The sequence below is a fragment of the Protomyctophum parallelum genome (genome assembly GCF_964188405.1).
Source record: "Protomyctophum parallelum genome assembly, chromosome: 20".
NCBI lineage: Eukaryota > Metazoa > Chordata > Actinopteri > Myctophiformes > Myctophidae > Protomyctophum > Protomyctophum parallelum.
Window position 1 is genome coordinate 43,207,286 of NC_139718.1, and position 22,253 is coordinate 43,229,538.

At 42.7% G+C, this 22,253-nt stretch overlaps 1 protein-coding gene across 1 annotated transcript in view; it reads left to right on the forward strand.

Moving 5' to 3' along the window:
• Positions 1 to 22,253, forward strand: part of lck (LCK proto-oncogene, Src family tyrosine kinase) — a gene marked incomplete at its 3' end in the record, with an annotated part of 39,405 nt that overhangs the window by 1,357 nt on the left and 15,795 nt on the right. Inside the window, exons 2-9 of the mRNA XM_083792313.1 lie at positions 5,884 to 6,002; positions 9,575 to 9,644; positions 9,776 to 9,866; positions 10,762 to 10,863; positions 12,287 to 12,390; positions 13,210 to 13,359; positions 14,040 to 14,192; positions 20,101 to 20,284. Coding sequence (XP_083648439.1) covers positions 5,889 to 6,002; positions 9,575 to 9,644; positions 9,776 to 9,866; positions 10,762 to 10,863; positions 12,287 to 12,390; positions 13,210 to 13,359; positions 14,040 to 14,192; positions 20,101 to 20,284 — 968 coding nt within the window. The 5' untranslated portion in view covers positions 5,884 to 5,888. The remainder of the gene's footprint in view (positions 1 to 5,883; positions 6,003 to 9,574; positions 9,645 to 9,775; positions 9,867 to 10,761; positions 10,864 to 12,286; positions 12,391 to 13,209; positions 13,360 to 14,039; positions 14,193 to 20,100; positions 20,285 to 22,253) is intronic.

The window sequence follows — 22,253 nt, forward strand, 5'->3', positions numbered from 1 at the left end:
TCAACATGGCAGAGAACCACCGAGATTTTCTGTGATTTTCAGAAACTAAAGCTAGAATCAATATGCAAACTCAAAGAAACAACGTGAGTCACTCTGAAGACTCCTCATCTTATCAGAACCAGAAGAAACTAGAACGGCACTCTGTCGAGTGCCTACTTGCTTGTTGCACACTAGTAGGCCATAAATGGCGATAAATGGCCTACTAGTGCGACCGCTACAAACTGTCAAATCTCGGCTTCTCTGTGGAGAAGGAACGTTTGAAATGTTGAATTATTAGGTTTAGCTATTTGCTACCTACCTACTTTATGCATGTAAAAAAAGTAGCATTAAGAAGTATGGTACAAGTTTCTATATGTATAAAATAAATACAGTTTTATCGATTTAGAATTATTCTGGATCCCTTTTTATTTTCTCAAAGAAAAATAAATCATCGATATCGGATGAAAACAAGAGGTATATAAACTGCAATTAAATATGTTATCACGTATACACTACAGTATAATTATTTAATTATTTATTTGAAATTGTCAATTGCTTTAAATTGACTTAGTCTTGGACTATAGTGATTAATACCAAATGCCTCTGTGTATATGTATATGTAATTTATAAGTTGATTAGCGGTATATACTGTGGTTACTTTGCGCCATTTTTTATGCGTATGCACCGTCCCAGCATGTGACGTCAGGGTATACTAGCTCTCAATGATGACGTAATAAAGATGTGGATTAAAGGACCCAATGCCAGATGACGATATGTTTTAGTGTCGGGACGATTAAAGGTAATGCTCCTGTGTATACATATGTATGTAATCTGGCACCACTGCTGTATCAGTAGTCATTACGTCATTTGCTGGGACGGTGCATATACGCATCGAATATCGTCCTGGGCGAAACTAGTGCGTGCGCGCTCTGCTTGCGCAAGTAACAACGTGAGTGTGAAGACCCCTCATCTTATCTTATCAGAACCATGGGGCATGGGGCAAGACGTTGTTTGCGTCGCTCTGTGATGAACTGCCAGTAGATAAACCCCATTTGCATTTCTTTCACCATATAGTAAACGCTGCATTCGTGGTCTGGAGAAGGCAGTTGTTTTACAGACGCGTAAAAAGGGGCAGGGGCTGAAGCCCCCTTTGATGTATACAGTGTACTGTGTGCAAGTCCCTGCTGCTGTCGTGTCCCCAAAGAGTTTCTATATATATATATATCACTCTGTCATCCTGCCTCCAGTGGTCCTCGGGGACCCCCCCTCACGCTGCCTCGCGGTCACTGCAGGGTCAGACTTTTCCAGAGCTTTCTCATGAGTTTGAGCCTTTTGGGACAGACGGCGATTAGCCCACTGACCAACTGGGTCAGTGGGCCGGTGTACTGGACCAATGGGAGCTCAGTGAGCTTGGGAACACTATTCCTTCACGTGCGTACGACGTACGGCAGCGGACGGAGTGCCATGTGCCGAGCACGTGCACACAGCACGGATTATACGGGATTGATAGGATTTTTGATATCATCTTTGTAAAAGTATACACGCAGGACACAGTCGATAGAACTGAGCTTGTAACACCGTTCATTTTGCTTGACTTGATTTGGCTGTTCTGTTCGTGAGCGATGAACAGTATTATCAAAAGAAAACCACCTTTGAATAATAGATAATATCATTGGTAACAGCTTTTCCTGGTATACTGTACTCATTCGGATATGGATCAGAATTCAATGCCACAGACAATGAAAAGAGACACAGTGGTACAGTGGTACATGCTTCAAAACAAACCAGGTGTACACTAAACTTTCATGCGTGTCAAATCTCTGACGTAGCTCTGCTACTGTCGTTGGGACAACAAACAGCAATACATTTACTGTAGGTTTAAAAGTCTGCAACGGCTGGAAAAAAAAAGAAATGAAAAAAAAGGAAGGAAGGAAAAGGAAATGTCATGAACTATACCGGTAATTGGAGTCCCACATAGTAGAAAAGAATCCCATGTAATATTTTAACCACATAAGCCCTATTTTATTTATGTTATACTTCAACTAACAAATATCCAATCTACAAGCTTATAACAACTCGCAATGCCATTTTTGAAAATATTGAAAAGTTTGTAGTTAAATATTACAACCACAGTCCAGCATCTAATGCGGATGGTTTGGATGTGCATGCTTTTTAGAAGTGTATATATAGTCGTCCCAAATGTTCTTCAGTCCCTCTCTAAGGACACGGACAGTGCTTGTACGTTTTGACTCTCATAAACATTAATCAGACAATGTTTTGACCCTCTCATAGCATAGCATGTTACACAATACAAATCAAAGTGTATACAAATGGACCCGTATACTTCCATTTGTGCACCTCTTCTCTTCTGAGTTAAATTGACGCTACGATTTCACGGCGTGGCGTGATCCTTGCGGGAGGCCTTGAAAGAACACAAACGGGATCCCCAACTGTTCAAATCTCATGCTCTCTCAACTGGCTCCCGTAGTTACTGCCCACACAGAGTACAAAACATGTTGGCTTGCCCTATACAAAGCAGCCAAAGGTGAAAGGTATGGCACTCCCATATGTTGCGGTTGCATGGTTGGATTTTAAAACAACATGTGAGACGGCCAGCAGGGTTTGACCCATTCTGACCTGAGATCAGATTCATACGAGGTTTCCACTGGACACACACTGGTCTGATTAACCCATTCTGACCTGAGATCAGATTCTAAAAAATGTCAGTCGTTCTTCGATTTTTCAAAAATAGCAGACCTACAAGCTCATATCGCGCCACTCGGTGGCGCGATATGAGCTTGTAGATCTGCTATTTTTCAATAGCTAAAGCATAACATGATGCTGACACCAAAATGGGTGCCCGGTCAGAATGGGTTAATAACAAAATGATAGAAAATATTAGGCCTATGGTCGAATATGACATCAAGGCATTTAATAGCAACTTAAGTAATACGTCGCTAACCCCATCCCCCCCCCCCCCCCCCATCCCACACAAGCGATACTTCTGTCTCTCAAAGGAACAGTTTGGGTCTCACCCTGGCTATAGAGGTGACTGTGAAAACAGAACATTGTAACCTGCATGATGTGAATAAGTGAATATACTTGTGTCCAAATATATTGTAACGCAAGACAGTATTTTGTTGAATATTGAGCCCGGCTGAAAAAGTCCACACATAATGATAATAAATATAATATAGCCATAGTTTTAACTATGGAATCGTGCATTTCCCAGTGTCAGTGTGTCGGTCGGGGTGAGAGAGAGCACGTGACAACACGTGACATCAGGGACGGAGCATGTGACATCACGTGACATCATCAGGGATGAGGATACCCTGATGTCATCAATATGAAGGCCCTATATGGAGAGCCAGCAACCCTTATCCAATCCAATACACTTTATTTATAAAGCACATTTAACACAACAGAGTTGAAACAAAGTGCCGTACACATTAAAGGGTAAGACCACTTTTTTGAGGTTTGGGTTGTGTAGTTACTTTGCCATGATGCAACTCCAAATGTGGACAAGAAATAAAAAAATAACTGCTCCAGTGATTAGAAATTGATCATTCAAAATATGCTCCTCATTGACTTACATTGTAGCTAAAACAGCTCTCAAAGTCACTCTTTTAGTACGTAAACAAACACAAACAATGTTGATTCAGACAATATAGAGCATCACCAAAACTCATGTGGTTTTATTTTTTCATAAAAATGTTAGATTCCTGTTGATTTGTCCATTTTATTGGGAAGAAAACCCGGACTGGATCCGTGGATCCGGATCCAGATCTTCGAATAGTAAAATCAACAGGAATCTAACATTTTTATGAAAAAATAAAACCACATGAGTTTTGGTGATGCTCTATATTGTCTGAATCAACATTGTTTGTGTTTGTTTATCATTGCATATTGCATCATGGCAAAGTAACTACACAACCCAAACCTAAAAAAAAGTGGTCTTAATCTTTAAGAGAAATACTAAAATACCAAGGGGCGAAAGCAGACAATTATAAACAGTGCAACACAATGGCATATAATATGCGGTAGAAGCAGGGACTCAACATGTTCGTTCGAACGACCAGGGAGTATACAAGTGAGTTTTCAGACGTGATCTAAAAACACAGGCAAAGGATTAAGAAGCTCTAACACGAGGTGGGAAGTTCATTCCACAGCGTAGGCGGCAGCTGGGCGCTACAACGGAAAATGACCTCTCCCCCTGGGATTTCAGCTTTGCTTTCGGGATCTTAATTCTGACCTGAGATCAGATTCTAAAAAAATGTCTTCTACATCCTGTGACAGTTTTTTGAAAAAGCTATGTTTCCATGTCAGCCGTTCTTCGATAAAAAAATAAAAAAATAGCAGACCTACAAGCTCGTAGCGCGCCACTCGGTGGCACGCTATGAGCTTGTAGATCTGCTATTTTTTAAATAGCTAAAGCATAACGTGATGCTAACACCAAAAGGGGTTCCCGCGCAAAATGGGTTAAGAAGTGACTGTTCAGTCGACCTCAGGGGGCCCCTGTCGATTCTTTGGAAGCTACAAGTTCCGATATGTAGACTGGTGCCAACCCCTTTTTACAGACTTTAAAATCAACAAACATTAAAATCTTAAACTGGATCCTGTAGCGCACAGGGAGCCAGTGTAGGGAGGCGAGAATCGGGCGAGATGCTTCCGTGGCCTCCTGTTAGGAGGCGAGCGGCCGGGTTTTGGACTAACTGTAGTCTAACCGTTGGACTGACTGTATATAGTCGTGACAGACAGGCTTGGTATAACACCAACAAAGTGCATTACAGTAGTCAAGGCGGGTTAGATCACCATATTTGAAGCCGAACTCTTCTGACATTCCATATGTTTTTTTAAATATATATATATTTTTATCCCACGATTTTGTAACCCATTTTTCACACCTGTGTCAATTATCTAATGTGATCCTGGGCTCCGCCAACCTGGGCAGAGCAACGGACTTAACTCATGCTTCCTTCATGCCTGAGTGTCCAAGTTGCTCCTTTACACCTGACAGGGGGGAGTTTCCCTGGTTGGACGTATAGCGCGTGGAAGGAACACGTTATTCCAACCAGTTCCTTTCCCCTCCATCAGGCGCCCCGGCTGGCCAGGGGGAGGCAGTTTCATACATATGGAGGCAGACATTCCATATGTTGATCCTTCCTCCTCTTTGATGTTTCCCTGAGTATTGACTGATACCTGTCCATTTAAACTCTAGACGGCGTGCCCCAAACTTATTAGTGCAGCCGTGCCCGGCAGCCGTTGAAAACTAGAGTTCTCAACAGGCCCCGAAAATTAAGATCTTGCCAAAGCGCCAGCGTTCGCCCAGCTGTCCGTTGTCACCCAGGCAGATATGTTGATCTGACCCCCCCACCCCCCCATTCCAAAGCGCCAGCACTCGCCCAGCAGTCTGCTGTCACCCGGGCGGATGCGCGCTTCTCGCTCCCAGGCGGCGGCGGCGGTGGCTCAGGTGTAGAGTGCCTGGATGGTAACCGCAAGGTTGCCAGTTCGAACCCGGGCTCCCCCAGAGTTACTGTCGAAGTGTCCTTGAGCAAGACACTGAACCCCTAATTGCTCCCGATGTTCTCTAGTTGGTGCCTTGCATGGTTTCCGCTGCCATCGGTGTATGAATGTGTGTGTGAATGGGTGAATGTAATGCACAATCTCTGTAAAGCGCCTTGGATAAAGGCGCTATATAAATGCACCATTTACCATTTACCAGGCGTCTTACTGGTTATATAGTTATAGTCATAGTTAGTGCTTGAGGTGGATGGCTCTTTAGGCCTCAATGCCAGGACATCTTTCCTCACCCAACCCAATCGCTCCACATCCAAAAGCACAATAAATAAGTGACATACGGTATCATTTCATTCGTGACATTAACGTGAACGTTTAACGTTTCAGCAAAGATGGGCTGTAACTGCAGTTCAGACTACACAGACAACGACGAATGGATCGAGAACTTGGATGAAGCTTGTGATCAATGCGACTCATGTGACACGCCACCTCAGACCTGCAATCCGGTGAGTTTTTTGTCTGCAACGTTGCATGTGTTCTATGGCCCGTACCTTAGCTTATTTTCCTTTCGGCTGTTCCCTTCCGGGGTCGCCACAGCAAATCATCTGTCTCCATCTCAACCTGTCCTCTGCCTCCAATTCTTTCACAACAACTATAACGTCATGTCCTCTTTTCAGTTTTCACCGCAACCATGCATGTCCTCTTTGGTCTTACTCTAGGTCTCCTGCCTGGAAGTTCCAACCTCAGCATCGTTCTATCGATATAGAGCACCGAAGTCTGACGTCACTTTCAGTAGAGGGCGTCAGTCCCCAGGTTCATGTATTTTTTTAGTTGCATTGAAATCGCCATAGGAGGATTTTTAGATCGCTTCATATAAGAACTGTGTTTGAAAAATAGACATGTCACCCCAGCCGCTTCACTCATATGGATATGAAGAATCAACTGACTGAGAGAAAACGCTAATGTTACTGCTACTGAATTAGTTACATTTTCGCTAGAAGCAGACTGTATCATATATGACTGTTGCAAACGATACAGAGACACCTCCCTGACAATAACGCCGAGACAGCTTGTTTATTTTTGGACCACAACACTTATAGTAGACGATATTAAGATCACCCCATGTTATTCTCCATAGAGAAATTACTTCCGCGAACCAGGGGAATCGAAGGGATGAGCGAGTTACGTCAGGACTTCGGTGCTCTATACTCAGTTCACTATCCCTCCTCTGTACGTGTCCAAACCATCTCATTCTGGCCTTTCTGGCTTCATCTCCAAAGCATCTGACATGCGCTGTCCCTGCTCTGATGTACTCGTTCCTGATCCTATCCATCCTTGTTACTCCCAGAGAGAACCTCAACATTTTAGTCTCTGCTACCTCCAGCTCAGCTTCCTGTCTTTTCCTCAGTGCGACTGTCTCTAGTCTAAACCAACCATACAACATGGGTGTCTGTCTCTAAACCATACAACATAGCTGTCTGTCTGAAAACCATTATACAACATGGGTGTCTGTCTCTAAACCATACAACATGGCTGTCTGTCTCTAAACCATACAACATAGCTGTCTGTCTGAAAACCATTATACAACATGGGTGTCTGTCTCTAAACCATACAACATAGCTGTCTGTCTCTAAACCATACAACATAGCTGTCTGTCTGAAAACCATATACAACATGGGTGTCTGTCTCTAAACCATACAACATAGCTGTCTGTCTCTAAACCATACAACAGGGGTCCACTCCTCAACTAGAAATGATGAAGGTCCACAAATATTTTTTTGATTAAGACCGAGGTCCGGTCCCATGCGCGGCATCCATCGGAGAGCGGGGCTCTATGCCCGTTTAGTATGGTCAAGCCAAGCTTATACAAATCAGATCCCCTTCCACCCAACCAATAATGGGGTGCAGAGTGCAGGCCCGGAGTGGAACTCCAAATCAGGCCGGGAGTTATACGCCCTGGCAGGCCACACTGTGCGCGCGGCAGAATTTTGGGGGCCCTTGGGGGACATTTTGGGGGCCTTTGCAGCAATTTCACATGAGAAATGTACCATCTGATGTTATTTATATTATTAACTTAAAAAAAAAGAAAAGAAAAACGTTTTTTTTTTTTTTTTTTTTTTGGGTGGTCCGCAAAGAGGTGGTCCGTGGTCCAGTCGCGGACCGCGGTCCGCCAGTTGAGTACCCCTGCCATACAACATTACTGTCTGTCTCTAAACCATACAACATAGCTGTCTGTCTCTAAACCCATAGATATAAAAAAAATGCCTCATTGAGCGTTGTGTGTTGAAGGAGGGGCGGAAGAATTTATACTAGGGGAGGAAGTACGCCGGAAGTGTGGAAGGCACTTACACAAAATGTATGTACTTTAATAAAGTATCAAAGGAAAGTACAGACTACTCGTTATGCAGAATGTCCCGTTTCAAGTTTTCAAAATGTATAAAAATCATTTTAAAGCAGATCTACATTAAATACAAGCTCACGATGCATGCATCGCAAAATACATTGTGAGCTTGTAGGTCTGCTATTTTCAAATGGGCTGAAGTGGTTAATGTATACGTTTTGTAAAAATAATCAAAATCTATAATAATTATTATTAATAATTGTAGTGGAGTAAAAGTACAATATTTGGATCCGAGATGCAGTTGAGTAGAAGAAAACAATATATTGGAAATTGTAAATACTCAAGTAAAAGTGAAAATACCTAAAAAGGTGTACTCAGTACAGTACAGTACTTGAGTACATCATGTACTTAGTTACTTTCCACCACTGTATGTAATGTAACTGAGGTATTTGTGTACCTTATACCTGTACATGGGGTATTTTCACGTTTTTGGCTCTGGGAATCAAGGCAACTTCCCCTTGAAATGATGTAAGTTAAAGTTTATTTGAGACGCGTAAACAGGACATAAGCTCCTGGTTCCACCACCCTGGAACCGTTGGTTCCCAAGGCTGCTTTATGATTATTTATCTCAGGGGGGGAAGTTGTTCTTTTGTGCAGGCAATTAATTGGAAGACTGTAATCCTTCCATCGGCGTTCCATTGCTTCCTCCCATGTGGATTAAGACATGGCCCGTTTCTAAAGAGTCAGAGGAGAATAACACATGTGACTACTGTATATGAGCCTAGTTTCTTCGAAGCACTAAATTGTTTTCTCTGCACTCTATTTATGGCCCTGTATATTTACCCTGTTGTTGTTTACTGACTAACATGGTTCATGTGAGACAGTGCTTTTCAACCAGTGGTCCTTGAGGGGGTTCCAGCTGGTCCCCTGCAGGTAAACGATGGGGAGTTGGTAACCAAATGGACCCTTATATACCTTATAACTCTTGAGAGTGTATACGGGTCCACTTGATTTCATTTTACGCTCTCAAGAGTTAAATTATAAAAAATAAAAATGCATTACTTAATAGTTAATTGACAAGAAGTCTACAGATTTAGAGAGAATGTAGAATATTTTTAAATTTTTGATTAACGTTTGCCTGTTGTCTATCCTAATGGTACCAACATCAATACAGCATGGAATTGTGGACAAGATCTTATCCAACAGCAACACACTATTCTTTAGTTTTGGGTCTGAGAGGCTAAATGTCATCAAACGGTGGTTCCGTGGCTCAAATGCCGAATAAATAATGGGCCTTGATATGAAAAAGGTTGAAAACCACTGATGTGAACAAGAGCATTTTGTTGAATGCCTAAATTGTAATTGTATCTGTATTGTGAAAGTCCATACTTAAACCGCATAAGGGAAATGCACGCGTCCTACAAAGTAAAGGTGTCACATTATTGGGATCTTAAGAGTTAGTGTCGAAGTGTCCTTGAGCAAGACGCCGAACCCCTGATTGCTCTCGATGTGAAGGTTTGTGCCTTGCACGGTTTCCTCCGCCATCGGTGTGTGAATGTGCGCGCGAATGGGTGAATGAAATGCACAATCTGATCTGAAAAAGCGCGTTTGGATGAAAGCGCTATACATAAATGCACCATTTACCATTTATGTATAGCGGAAATGTTATTTTTGTCTGTCCTCAAATACCAATAACATAATAACAAAACAAAACCTTTTCCCTCTCTCGTCACACAGTACACAGATCAGCTGATTCCATACCCCTCACCGCACTCACAACATTCACCTCCGACGTCCCCTCTACCAGGTACAGGTACAAACCCGCCTGTCTGTGTGTGTGTGTGTGTGTTCAGACAACATCGTGTTGGCCTTAAACAACTGTGTGTGTGTGTGTGTGTGTGTGTGTGTGTGTGTGTGTGTGTGTGTGTGTGTGTGCAGACAACCTCGTGGTGGCCTTATTCAGCTATGAACCCAACCACAACGACGACCTGGGCTTCATGAAGGGAGACAAGCTGAAGATCCTTAACAAGTAAGGAGTCACGCTGACCCTCTGGGCACACTTCAGCGGACAGCCGCGGACAGAAGAAAAGCTGTGTTTTTACGTCATTTTTAAGACAGCTGGCGGATGGAAAAGAAGCTCCACCCCCGCGACGGACGGATTCCCGGAAACGCTCTCCTCCGCGGCAGTCAGCCGCGGAGGTGGAGCTTCTTTTCCACCCACCAGCTGTCTAAAAACTCGGAAATGACGTAAAACACAGCTTCTTCTGTCCGCCAAAGTGTGCCCAGAGGGTGGGAGAGAGAGAGAGAGAGAGAGAGAGAGAGAGAGAGAGAGATATAGAGATAGATAGATGGAGAGAGAGGAAGCCACGCTGGCTGCATGTAATAAACGCCTCTGACTTAAACCATTCTAAGACCCGAGACCAGAATCTACCAAAAGTTCTTCTAAATCCTGACAGTTGTCAGAAAGAAAACTATGTTTCTATCTATGTCAAACTATTTCATGTTAACCCATTCTGAACGGGCACCCATTTTGGTGTCAGCATCACGTTATGCTTTAGCTATTTAAAAATAGCAGATCTACAAGCTCATATCGCGCCACCGAGTGGCGCGATACGAGCTTGTAGGTCTGCTATTTTTGAAAAATCGAAGAGCGACTGACATTTTTAGAATCTGATCTCAGGTCAGAATGGGTTAATCAGACCAGTGTGTGTCCATGTGGAAACCTCGTATGAATCTGATCTCAGGTCAGAATGGGTAAGGACCCACACAATTATATGTATTTGGACGCAGACCTCCGTCTCCGGGTTCCCTCCATGAAGCAAATATCTGAGTTAAAAGCGTCCGCTGTGAATGAACATATATTGGATGATTTGAACACGTTTTCGTGTGTGTGTGTCTGTGTGTGTGCGTGCGTGTGCTACCAGGGATGATGCAGAGTGGTACATGGCAGAGTCGCTCATCACAGGCCAGAGGGGCTACGTTCCGTACAACTTCGTGGCCGCCATGAACACAAACGAGACAGAGCCGTGAGTCACAACAGGAAACACTGCTTGCCGCATACAGGCTCCGACGCCATCTCTCTGCTCCTCCGACCACAACACTGCTGCGTATAATATATATATATATAAGACTCCCCCCTTCTCGGGCAGGGGATGTGGTTTAGAGATGTATAGTGTGCATGTGTGTGAGAGAACGTATCAAGGTTTATTATAGTTAACTTCAAACAAAAAAAAGAGAACTTAAAGGGTTAGTTCAGATTTTTTGAACTTAAGTTGTATGAAATACTTGCCATTGATATAGTGGTTGCAACTGTATTCATTGATTGCCCGAGTCCCGTTGGTGGGAGTTCTGCTCTGGTTTTGGTGAAATATCAAGTAGTTCCGGTCATTTTGTGGGGGGCCACGCAGTAAAAATAAATGAATCCACAAAACTAACGTCATTTGTATTGTTGACCTATTTCTAAAATATTAGTGCAACTTTCGTTCTTTTTTTTACCCCTCTATCACACAGAACTATGTTTTTGTGTCCATATCACTACGCCCAAAAACATAGTTCCATGTGATAGAGGGGTCAAAGTTCAACGAAAGTCACGCTAATATATATAAAAAAAAGGTCAACAATACAAATTACGTTCGTTTTGTGGATTCATTTACTTTTACTGCGTGGCCCCAGTGCCCCCCACAAAATGACCGGAACTACTTAATATTCACTAAAACCAGAGCAGAACTCCCACCACGGGACTCGGGCAATCAATTAATACAGTTGCAACCACTATATTAATGGCAAGTATTTCATACAACTTAAGTTCAAAAAATCTGAACTATCCCTTTAAAATCTGAAATTATATAGACAAAATGCCCATAGTTTTTTGTTCTTGTCAATTCATTTATAAGGGATCTTTTTTGGGATGATATGATCTATTATTATCTATTTATTAAGATCCTATCATGGATCTATATCTATATTGCAGTCCATGAGTCACTTCTTTACAATCTGACCTTTTCAGTCCTGCACCTGACAAATAACCGAAAGTGTAATAAAACTAAAATTAACACTAAAAATAATACAAAATAACTCCAAAAAAGAAAACATCTAATTAAAACGAACTGAATTGGAAGAGAAAAAAATATATCAAAACAAACTAAAACTAAACTATAATGAAAAATCCTATTCTAGTCCATTTTGGGGCGGGAACCCCTTTTGGTGTTAGCATTATGTTATGCTTTAGCTATTGGAAAATAGCAGATCTACAAGCTCATAGCGCGCCACAGAGTGGCGCGCTACGAGCTTGTAGGTCTGCTGTTTGTGAAAAAATCGAAGAACCACTGACATAGAAACATAGCTTTTTCAGAAAACTGTCAGGATGTAGAAGACATTTTTAGAATCTGATCTCAGGTCAGAATGGGGTAATATTCTAACCTTTGCTTGTGTGTTTGTGTGGTCTTCCAGATGGTTCTTCAGGGGCCTGTCCAGAAACGACGCCATGAGGATGCTCTTGGCTCCTGGGAACACTCAGGGGTCCTTCATGCTCAGAGAGAGCGAGACGTCGCCAGGTGAACCACCCGCTCTTAACCCATTCTGACCTGAGATCAGATTCTAAAAATGTCTTCTAAATCCTGACAGCTTTCAAAAAATAGCAGACCTACAAGCTATGAGCTTGTAGGTCTGCTATTTTTAAATAGCTAAAGCACAACATAATGCTAACACCAAAATGGGTTAACAACCCAAGGCCCATTATATAAAAAATATATAGTCTCTCCCATTTAGGCCCTGAAGTTGATTCTACAAATGTCTTCTAAACTCCTGACATGTTTTCTGAAAACATGTTTCTATGTCAGTGTTTCTTACAATTTACAATTTAGGCATTTAGCAGACGCTCTTAATCCAGAGCGACTTACATTAAGCAAGAACAAAAAAAAGCATGGGAATACATCACATAAAAAGCATTTATCATGAAACATGCGTAAGCTATAAGAACGTAACAGTGGAATATCTATATAATGAAACTATATAAACTATACATATATACTATGCTATACATATGTACTATGAGGTGCTACGACTACATACAATGCAATTATAGTGCTGTCTACATACAGTAACATGCTATAAGTCTGTATCAAATGCTATCTAAGTCTACAGAAATGCTATCTAAGGGGGTGGGGTAAGTGCTACGGGCCATGATGGAGTCTGAAAAGGTGGGTTTTCAGACTACGGCGGAAGATTGGGGAGTGCATGATGCTGCAGTTCTGACTGCAATGGGAAGTGCATTCCCACAGTTTCTCAATATTTCATGTCAAGGACGCCCCAAAATTATATGTAATATAGGCCTCCCTAATATATCTCCCTCTTCTCCCCGTGCTCTTCTCCAGGGTCATTCTCCTTGTCGGTGAGGGATCTGGACCACGACTCAGGAGAAACGGTCAAGCACTACAGAATCCGCAACATGGACAGCGGAGGGTATTACATCACCGCCAAGATATCCTTCCTCTCCCTGAAGGAGCTCGTCCAGCATTACTCACGTGAGATGAATGTGCAGAGCACTAGGTTCCTAAACTTTATTCATGTCAAGGACCCCCCCCCTCCATTTGAAAATATATGCCCAGGAACCCCCGTGAGAGAAGACTTTTTACGGCTCTGGCAGTGATTTTCATTTCAAGGACCCCCAGGTTTGACCTAATTATCATTTAGCTGGGGACCCCCTGGACCTCTCTCAAGGACCCCTAGGGGTCCCCGGACCCCCACTTTGGGAACCACCGGTGTAGAGGGATACGGATCACCACATCATCTTTTAACCATTTGCTGTGGATTTGTCTAAACTGCCTCACTATAGTCCCCCGACCTTTTTTCCTCTACACACCAATGTTTGTTTAGTTTTTAGTTTTTTTTTTACCTTTCAAGCTTCCCCCTTACCTCTGACAGTACACAAACGGAACCGAATGGTCCTGTGAGGGTCCATTTGGCTCTATGTGTACACTGTCAGAGTTACATAGGGTCCCTAAAATCCACTTTGAGAACCACAACCGAAAATAGCCAATCTACAACGTGTGTAGATCTGCCATTTTCATCAAAAATGCTGACCTATTTTTGTCAAACGTTTGCCTACTATATATGACAGACCAGGGAAGCTATAGGGTTCATGCTGGCATATTAACGACCCTATTTCGGCCACGCTTGTCTTGTCTTTTGGTGGCGCACGCAGGCGAGGCGGAGGGGCTGTGCACGCGGCTGGCCAAGCCGTGCCAGTCCAAGGTTCCCCAGAAGCCCTGGTGGCAGGACGAGTGGGAGATCCCCCGAGAGTCCCTCAAGCTGGAACGCAGGCTCGGGGCGGGGCAGTTTGGAGAGGTCTGGATGGGTGAGTGCTGCAGACAAGTGGTGCGCCGTCGGGACATGAAAAGTTGGGGGGACACTAGGGGGTGCTAGAGCACCCCCTGCCCTGCTGGCAATTTTGCTCTTATAAAAAAAAAAATATATATATATATATATTTTTTTTTTTTTTCTTAATTTGTAGTGTGTGGACCATGCGGTGACATTGATCAAATCTTGATAAAAAAACGCTTCTACTATATTATTTAGGCCCCCCCACAATCTAAAGCTATGTTTCTATGTCAGTGCGGTTCTTCGATTAAAGAAAAATAGCAGATCTACAAGTAGATACATACATACATACAGGTACCTACCTACCTACCTACCTAGGTACACGGACGTTGCTGGATGTAGGAGTGGTTGCACCACTCAAAAAGAAGAAGCGAATCAGAATCCAGGTCTGGTGAGTCGCGGAAAACGGAGCACGCGCGCGCCACAAATTCACGGGGCCGCCCGCGCTCGCGTAAATACGCTTGCGCTGTCGCACGTACCGCGACTTCTCGGCGCAAAAAAACGCAGGTCTCGTTGGAAATGAACTATAGGCGCGTTATTATATCGCTTCACGTTTGAAAGGCCCTCAAGGCTGCAGAGCAAGTCACTCTAGAACAGTCTGCAGCCCTTGGCAGTGTTTTTGAGCGATAACCCCGGTGTACCGTGTGTAGACTCTATGAACCAATACACGTTGGGGTGAGTTGTCATAATGACGGTTGATGTTACAAATGCATCATTCATCTGAACCGAATCAGCCAATCAACCTGCGCGCGTGGGAACACTTTTTTAACGCCTCCAGGCAGCAGCCAACGTTAACGTGTGGCATTGACAGATTATATATAGATACACTTCCGCTTGCACAGTTTGATCCATAGACTGTAAAAAATATGGACAAAGCGTTCGCCGGGTCTAACATGGACGTAAAATGAAGCCTGTTATTCCTGCACTGTAAGTCGCCATCTTTCTAGATCCGTTTGGTACCAGCTGGCCATTGGCTGGCTCCGTTTTGGACCAGCTGGCCATTGGCTGCCCAGACAACGAGGCGGGACTTCCCCCCTTCTTCTCCGTTGGTTTTTATTTTGACTCGAGTGGGAGGGGAATCCCGATCATAGACTGTAACGGTAGCCACGCCCCTCAGAACATACGCGATGGTTTTTTTTCTTTATGGTCATTTTTTTAATTAATGGGACCATAATTTTCCAAAAAGAATATTATGACATTAGAAATGAGACTTTAAACTAGTGACTGGAAGAAGAAAGTATTCATGACCATGTTTATTAAGGTAATACAGTCTAGGTGAAGTTGGGCCAAAATACATGGGCCTCTATGGAGCTATTGGGCTTTTTGGGTCCAGTCCAGCGCCACAACAGGCCATTATATTGAACTACCGATTTCAAATGAGGCTTCACGAAATATCTGGCTGACTGCCCCCCTGGTTTGATCACACGCCCACAGTTGCTCAATCTGGCTTTGGGCCTTCATATACTGACTGTGTGCGCTTTCCACTATCATATGGCATTCCCTCAAGGCAGCCACAAACACAGGGCTTGTTTGAGCTGGTTGGTTGGAACCTATATCGACTGATGTCACGTATTATTAACCTTAACACGGTAGCATAACTCAAACAATTGTTACCCAGGAGAGTGAATGCTCCTTATTAAACTGTATCTTATCATAAAATCATAAAAGCACATCGATCGTCCTTTCATTCATAAAGATCCATGGGGTTTAGTGTTATATCGTCTGTGTGGGTTTTAAAACCTTTTGTGTCAAAATCCCAACCATGGCACACCCGACCCGTATCTATGCAAAACAGCCTCTGGACTGGTCTAGAACATGTATTGTCACTCACCACCAGATGTTGGGCTGTTTTTGTGATTTATTTTTATTTTTATATTTTTACCATGTGGACATATAATAATAATAAGAAACACATAAAGAGATAGCCCTGAAGACCACAGAGCAGGTCTGTTTTTTCTGAAGAAAACCTGGAGACTTATTGACATTCAGCAATTGGGTATAATGATAAAAAAAAACAGAACATTATGATGGTGTGTAAATTAAGTCTTTGCCACAGACACATTTTGTCCGTGTACTGTACGTATATTGATAAGCCCTGGTGAGTACAGTATCTGCCCATGTACTCTGTGTGTCTCTCTGCTGCAGTATATTATTTCCAGTTAAGCAATAATATGTCAAATAAGCAATAATTAATGTCTAACTTTTACTTACTTTTTTTTTTTTTTCAGAGCGCCAGCAATGGGTAAAACACTTTTCTTTTGTCTCTGTGACACAACGCAATCTGCATTCAAAGATTTTCCTAGAAGCTTTGTCATTGGTCGAAGATGTCCCTGCGGAAATGACTAACCAATCAGGAAGTAGACAGGCAAATCAACCAATGACAAAGCTTCTAGGAAAACCTTTGAATGCAGATTGTGTCCCAGAAACTAAGTGTTTTTTTTGGGAGCGTTTTACCCATTTCTGGCTGTCTGAATACAAAAACAAAGAAGAAAAAGAAGGGTCATTACAATGTTAACCTATTATTGCCTATATACTTTATGATCAGTACTTTATTTTAGATTTTTTACAAACACATAAAACAGAAAACCTACAATACAAACACAAGCAACAACAGCAGAGTACGTATTCATGGATAGACAATTAAGATAGATAAGATAAACAAATAAAAATAAAAATAAAGGAAAATAAAGGAAAAATCAAATTAAAATGTGAAAATAGTTTACATTATTTACACGACCAAACGCAGCATCATCAACCGTATCATAATGTGTAGTAATACAATAAACGATCAAGAGGGCATTGCCTGACCATGGATCACACCAAGGGACCTGCAACATGACTGAGGAACACGTCCCACTTCAGATCATATTTATCCAACTGATTATTCATCTTAAAGGATAACCTCTCCAAAGCAGCCACAATACCGAGCTGAGTGAACCATACATGTGCTGGAGGTAAAACCTCAGACTTCATTGCCTATATACTTTAGTGGAGACTGTATACGTAAAAGAAAGTACACATGATCATTACTTCCGAATTAATGTCTAATATTTCTAGAATTTGCTACAAAACCTGTATATATCCATTCATTTTGGGGGCATAAACAAGAAGTTGAAGAATACAATTACGGTCTGATATAATGATGAATTCTGTACTGGCCATATATGGAGCGTGTCTTGAGTGTCCAGGGTTTGAACAGGTCAGCTCGCTGTATGGAGATCTAAGGGCGGCAGCGGGGGCAGTGTCTTGAGTGTACAGGGTTTGATGAGGGCACAAGTATAGGGCCCGGCCGGCCTTAATTTCCGGGCCTGTTGAGAACTCTAGTTTTCGCCGGCTGCAGCTGCACTAATAACTTTGGGGCGGGCCCGTCTAGAGTTTGAATGGACAGGGTATCAGTCAAAAGGGAGACATCGAAGAGGACGGACGGGTGGGGGAAGGATCAACATAATGGAATGCCAGGTCACAGGTCAGCTCCATATATGGAGATCTAAGGGTTTGAGGTCAGATGTAGAGTGGCCGGCCAATATTGATGACATCAGGGACCTCCATATATGGGCATTCCCATATATGGGCTTGAATATATTGATCTCCGTCCCTGATGATGTCACGTGATGTCAGGGTGACCAACCAAACAACTGACTGACGGGACATGCACAATTTAATAGTAAATGAAATAACATTGTATTCAAATATGAGGAGACGGGAGAGTAAATGAAATGTATGAAAAAGATGTATAACAAGTTGTAAATAAATGTCTATGATGCTCTCTCTCTCTCTCCTCCCGGTTTACTTTACGCTGTATAAGGTTTTGGACAACTGTGCTCTTCAGACAGCGTCTTTGAGTAGAAAAGCACTAATACGTTCTGGAATGTAGCCTTAAAGGACAGTAAATTAGCTTACTCCCCTGATGGGTTAAACGTACGACTGTACATAATGTGCAACGAGGATGGTGTGTGTACGTTTGTGTGTGTGTGTGTGTGTGTGTGTGTGTGTGTGTGTGTGTGTGTGTGTGTGTGTGTGTGTGTGTGTGTGTGTGTGTGTGGAGGGTCATCAGGTCTCAATTGAGTTTGACAACCAGCCCATGCTCATTACATCACCGATGACTAATCCTAGACACACACACACACAAACGCACCGTACGCACACACACACACACACACACACACACACACACACGCACAGCCACACACAAAATGGATTATGTTACTAATGGCTATGCTAATGGCTATGCTAAATGAGTAAATCAGTGGTTCACAAACTTTTTCACGTCAAGGACCCCCAAAAATGATACTCATTAGCCCGCGGACCCCCATTTGAAAATATATGCCAGGGACCCCCCATAAGAGAAGATTTTTACAGCTCTAGCAGTGATTCTCCAACCAGTTTAATTTCAAAGACCCCCACTTTGAGATGTATATTAGTCTACAGACCCCCATTTAAAGGCATTTCTATCTCTGACACCCCAATTCATATTGTAAAAGCAATGTTAACTTAAATCAGAGAGTGTTACATTTGGTGCCGTCCATTTGGTGCCGCAAGTTCGACTCCCGAATCCCACTTGTCTTCCCCCCCCCCCCCCCATCTCTCTCCCTGTTTCCTGTCAGATTACTTTCAACCTTTGGAGTTTGCATGTTGTGTCGTGTCCCCTAGGGTAGGTACCCTCACATGTTCTCCCGTGTCCCCTAGGGTAGGTACCCTCACATGTTCTCCCCGTGTCCCCTAGGGTAGGTACCCTCACATGTTCTCCCCGTGTCCCCTAGGGTAGGTACCCTCACATGTTCTCCCCGTGTCCCCTAGGGTAGGTACCCTCACATGTTCTCCCCGTGTCCCCTAGGGTAGGTACCCTCACATGTTCTCCCCGTGTCCCCTAGGGTAGGTACCCTCACATGTTCTCCCCGTGTCCCCTAGGGTAGGTACCCTCACATGTTCTCCCCGTGTCCCCTAGGGTAGGTACCCTCACATGTTCTCCCCGTGTCCCCTAGGGTAGGTACCCTCACATGTTCTCCCCGTGTCCCCTAGGGTAGGTAGCCTCACAAAAACATGCAGTAATCCTGGTCTCTAAACTGCCTCCCCCTGGCCAGCCGGGGCGCCTGATGGAGGGGAAAGGAACTGGTTGGAATAGCGTGTTCCTTCCACGCGCTATACGTCCAACCAGGGAAACTCCCCCCCCTGTCAGGTGTAAAGGAGCAACTTGGACACTCAGGCATGAAGGAAGCATGAGTTCAAGTCCGTTGCTCTCCCCAGGTTGGCAGAGGGTGTGTAGAGCCCAGGATCACAGGATGATTGACACAGGGGTGAAAAATGGGTTACAAAATCGTGGGATAAAAATTATTAGGAAAAAAAAGGATTACTTTCAACCTATTAACCTATTAAAAATAATAATAATAATAATAATAATAATAATAATAATAATAATAATAATAATAATAATAATAATAATAATAATTTAGATAATTGACACTGGGTGAAAAAAAGGGTTGCAAATTGTGGAGGATTTTTTTTTTCTTAAAAATAAATAAATTAGGGCCGGGACTAATTGCGATTAATTTAGATTAATTAACTACAGAAAAATTAATCGCGATTAACTACAGATAAATTAATCGCACCTTTTTTTTCACCGCGGAACGTTTCTCACTGGGCGCTTTTCTATAGTACTGAAAACTGGAAATAATAAAAAGTCACCCCATTTTGTGTTGCCTAGAACTGGAGGTCTGACAAAAAACAGTAACAATATGAAGTAAGTACAGCTTTGTGATGTCACTGAGATGTACTTGTTACTGTTACTAATTTTTTTCCTAGTAATCCTCTGATTAATCAGATTCATTTTTTTAATCGAGTCCCAGCTCTAAAATAAATGCATGTTGTTGGTTGACGTTGTACCGCAGGCGTGTACAACAACGACCGGAAGGTGGCCATCAAGAACCTGAAGATCGGCACCATGACGGTGGAGGCCTTCCTGACCGAGGCCGACATGATGAAGAACCTGCAGCATCCGCGCCTGGTCCGTCTGTTCGCCGTGGTCACGCAGGAGCCCATCTTCATCGTCACAGAGTACATGGAGAACGGTTAGTAGTACTCCTCTTCATCGTCACAGAGTACATGGAGAACGGTTAGTAGTACTCGTCTTCATCGTCACAGAGTACATGGAGAACGGTTAGTAGTACTCGTCTTCATCGTCACAGAGTACATGGAGAACGGTTAGTAGTACTCGTCTTCATCGTCACAGAGTACATGGAGAACGGTTAGTAGTACTCGTCTTCATCGTCACAGAGTACATGGAGAACGGTTAGTAGTACTCGTCTTCATCGTCACAGAGTACATGGAGAACGGTTAGTAGTACTCGTCTTCATCGTCACAGAGTACATGGAGAACGGTTAGTAGTACTCGTCTTCATCGTCACAGAGTACATGGAGAACGGTTAGTACTCGTCTTCATCTTCACTGAGTACATGGAGAACGGTTAGTACCAGTGTTGTTTTTGGCAGCAAATTTCTATTTTAGTTTCAGTCATAGTCTCTTTTCACTTAGTTTTAGTCACATTTTAGTCACCTGGAATGTTCTAGTGTTTAGTCTAGTTTTAGTCGACTAAATGTCATACGATTTTAGTCGACTAAATCTACAGTTGATTTAGTCGACTAAAATGTGTTTTGACAGGCCTTGATGTCGTTGTAATGACATATTTTACACTTTGGTTGCATGCTGAAAATAGCAGATATACAATCTCACAGAGTGAGATTGTATATCTGCTATTTTCAGCATGCAACCCAGCATACAACTGGATCTCTTGTCCACTAGTCCCTTCCTAACATTTTAGTCTAGTTTTTATTTGTTGACGAAATTGTCAGTATATTTAGACTTAGTTTTAGTCATCATAGATTCGTTTTTATTTAGTTTTTATTTAGTTTTAGTCAGTGAAAAAAGGTAGTCGACGAACATTTGTCGTCTTAGTTTTAGTCGACGAAAACAACACTGGTTAGTACTCGTCTTCATCATCACAGAGTACATGGAGAGCGGTCAGAACTCGTCTTCATCATCACAGAGTACATGGAGAACGGTGTGTATAACTACATCTTCATCATCACAGAGCAGCGTTGCTTTTGGCAGCAATTTTTGGTTTTAGTTTTAGTCATAGTCTCTTGAATAGTTTTTCATTTAGTTTTAGTCACATTTTAGTCACCTGGAATGATTTTACGATATAAATTGGGGTCCCAGAGATAGAAATGCCATTAGATTTATGTGTCAATTTGGGGTTCCTTGACCACTGGCATAGGAGCCCATCTTCATCATCGCAGACTACATGGAGAACTGCAAAGGCTCTTCACCAAATATAGCAGATTTACAGGATTCACAACGTGGCGCGTTGTATAAGCTTGTAGATCGGCTATTTTTGGTGGATGTTCCACCCAGAATAGAGATGCTAGGGTTTAACCCATTCTGACAGGGCACCCATTTTGGTGTTGGCATCATGTCATGCTTTAGCTATTGAAAAATAGCAGATCTACAAGCTCATATCGCGCCACCGAGTGGCACGATACGAGCTGGTAGGTCTGCTATTTTTTGAAAAATCGAAGAACGACTGACATTTTTAGAATCTGATCTCAGGTCAGAATGGGTTCGTCAGACCAGCGTGTGTCCAGTGGAAACCTCGTATGAATCTGATCTCAGGTCAGAATGGGTTAAGTCATACATGGGCAACTGGCGGCCCTTCACTTGATGTGGCCCTCAGGTTGATATCAGAATACTGATTTAAAACATGACCCGCTTTAATTACTTAAGTCTGAAATAGTAGCTGAATGAGTAGTATTAAAATGTTATTTTCTTATGTCCAATGTATTTTTTTATTTAGTTCATAAAGTTATAACTATAATTAATGGCCTTTGAAAGGCATTTGAAATTAAATCAAATTTGGACTTAGCTGATCTACAAGCACCGCGGCGCGTTTTGAGCTTGTAGATCAGCTATTTTTGCCACGACAGTAACGTAATATACAATGGCCCTCTGGAGTGAGTGTGGAAATATATTGGCCCTCTCCATCGACA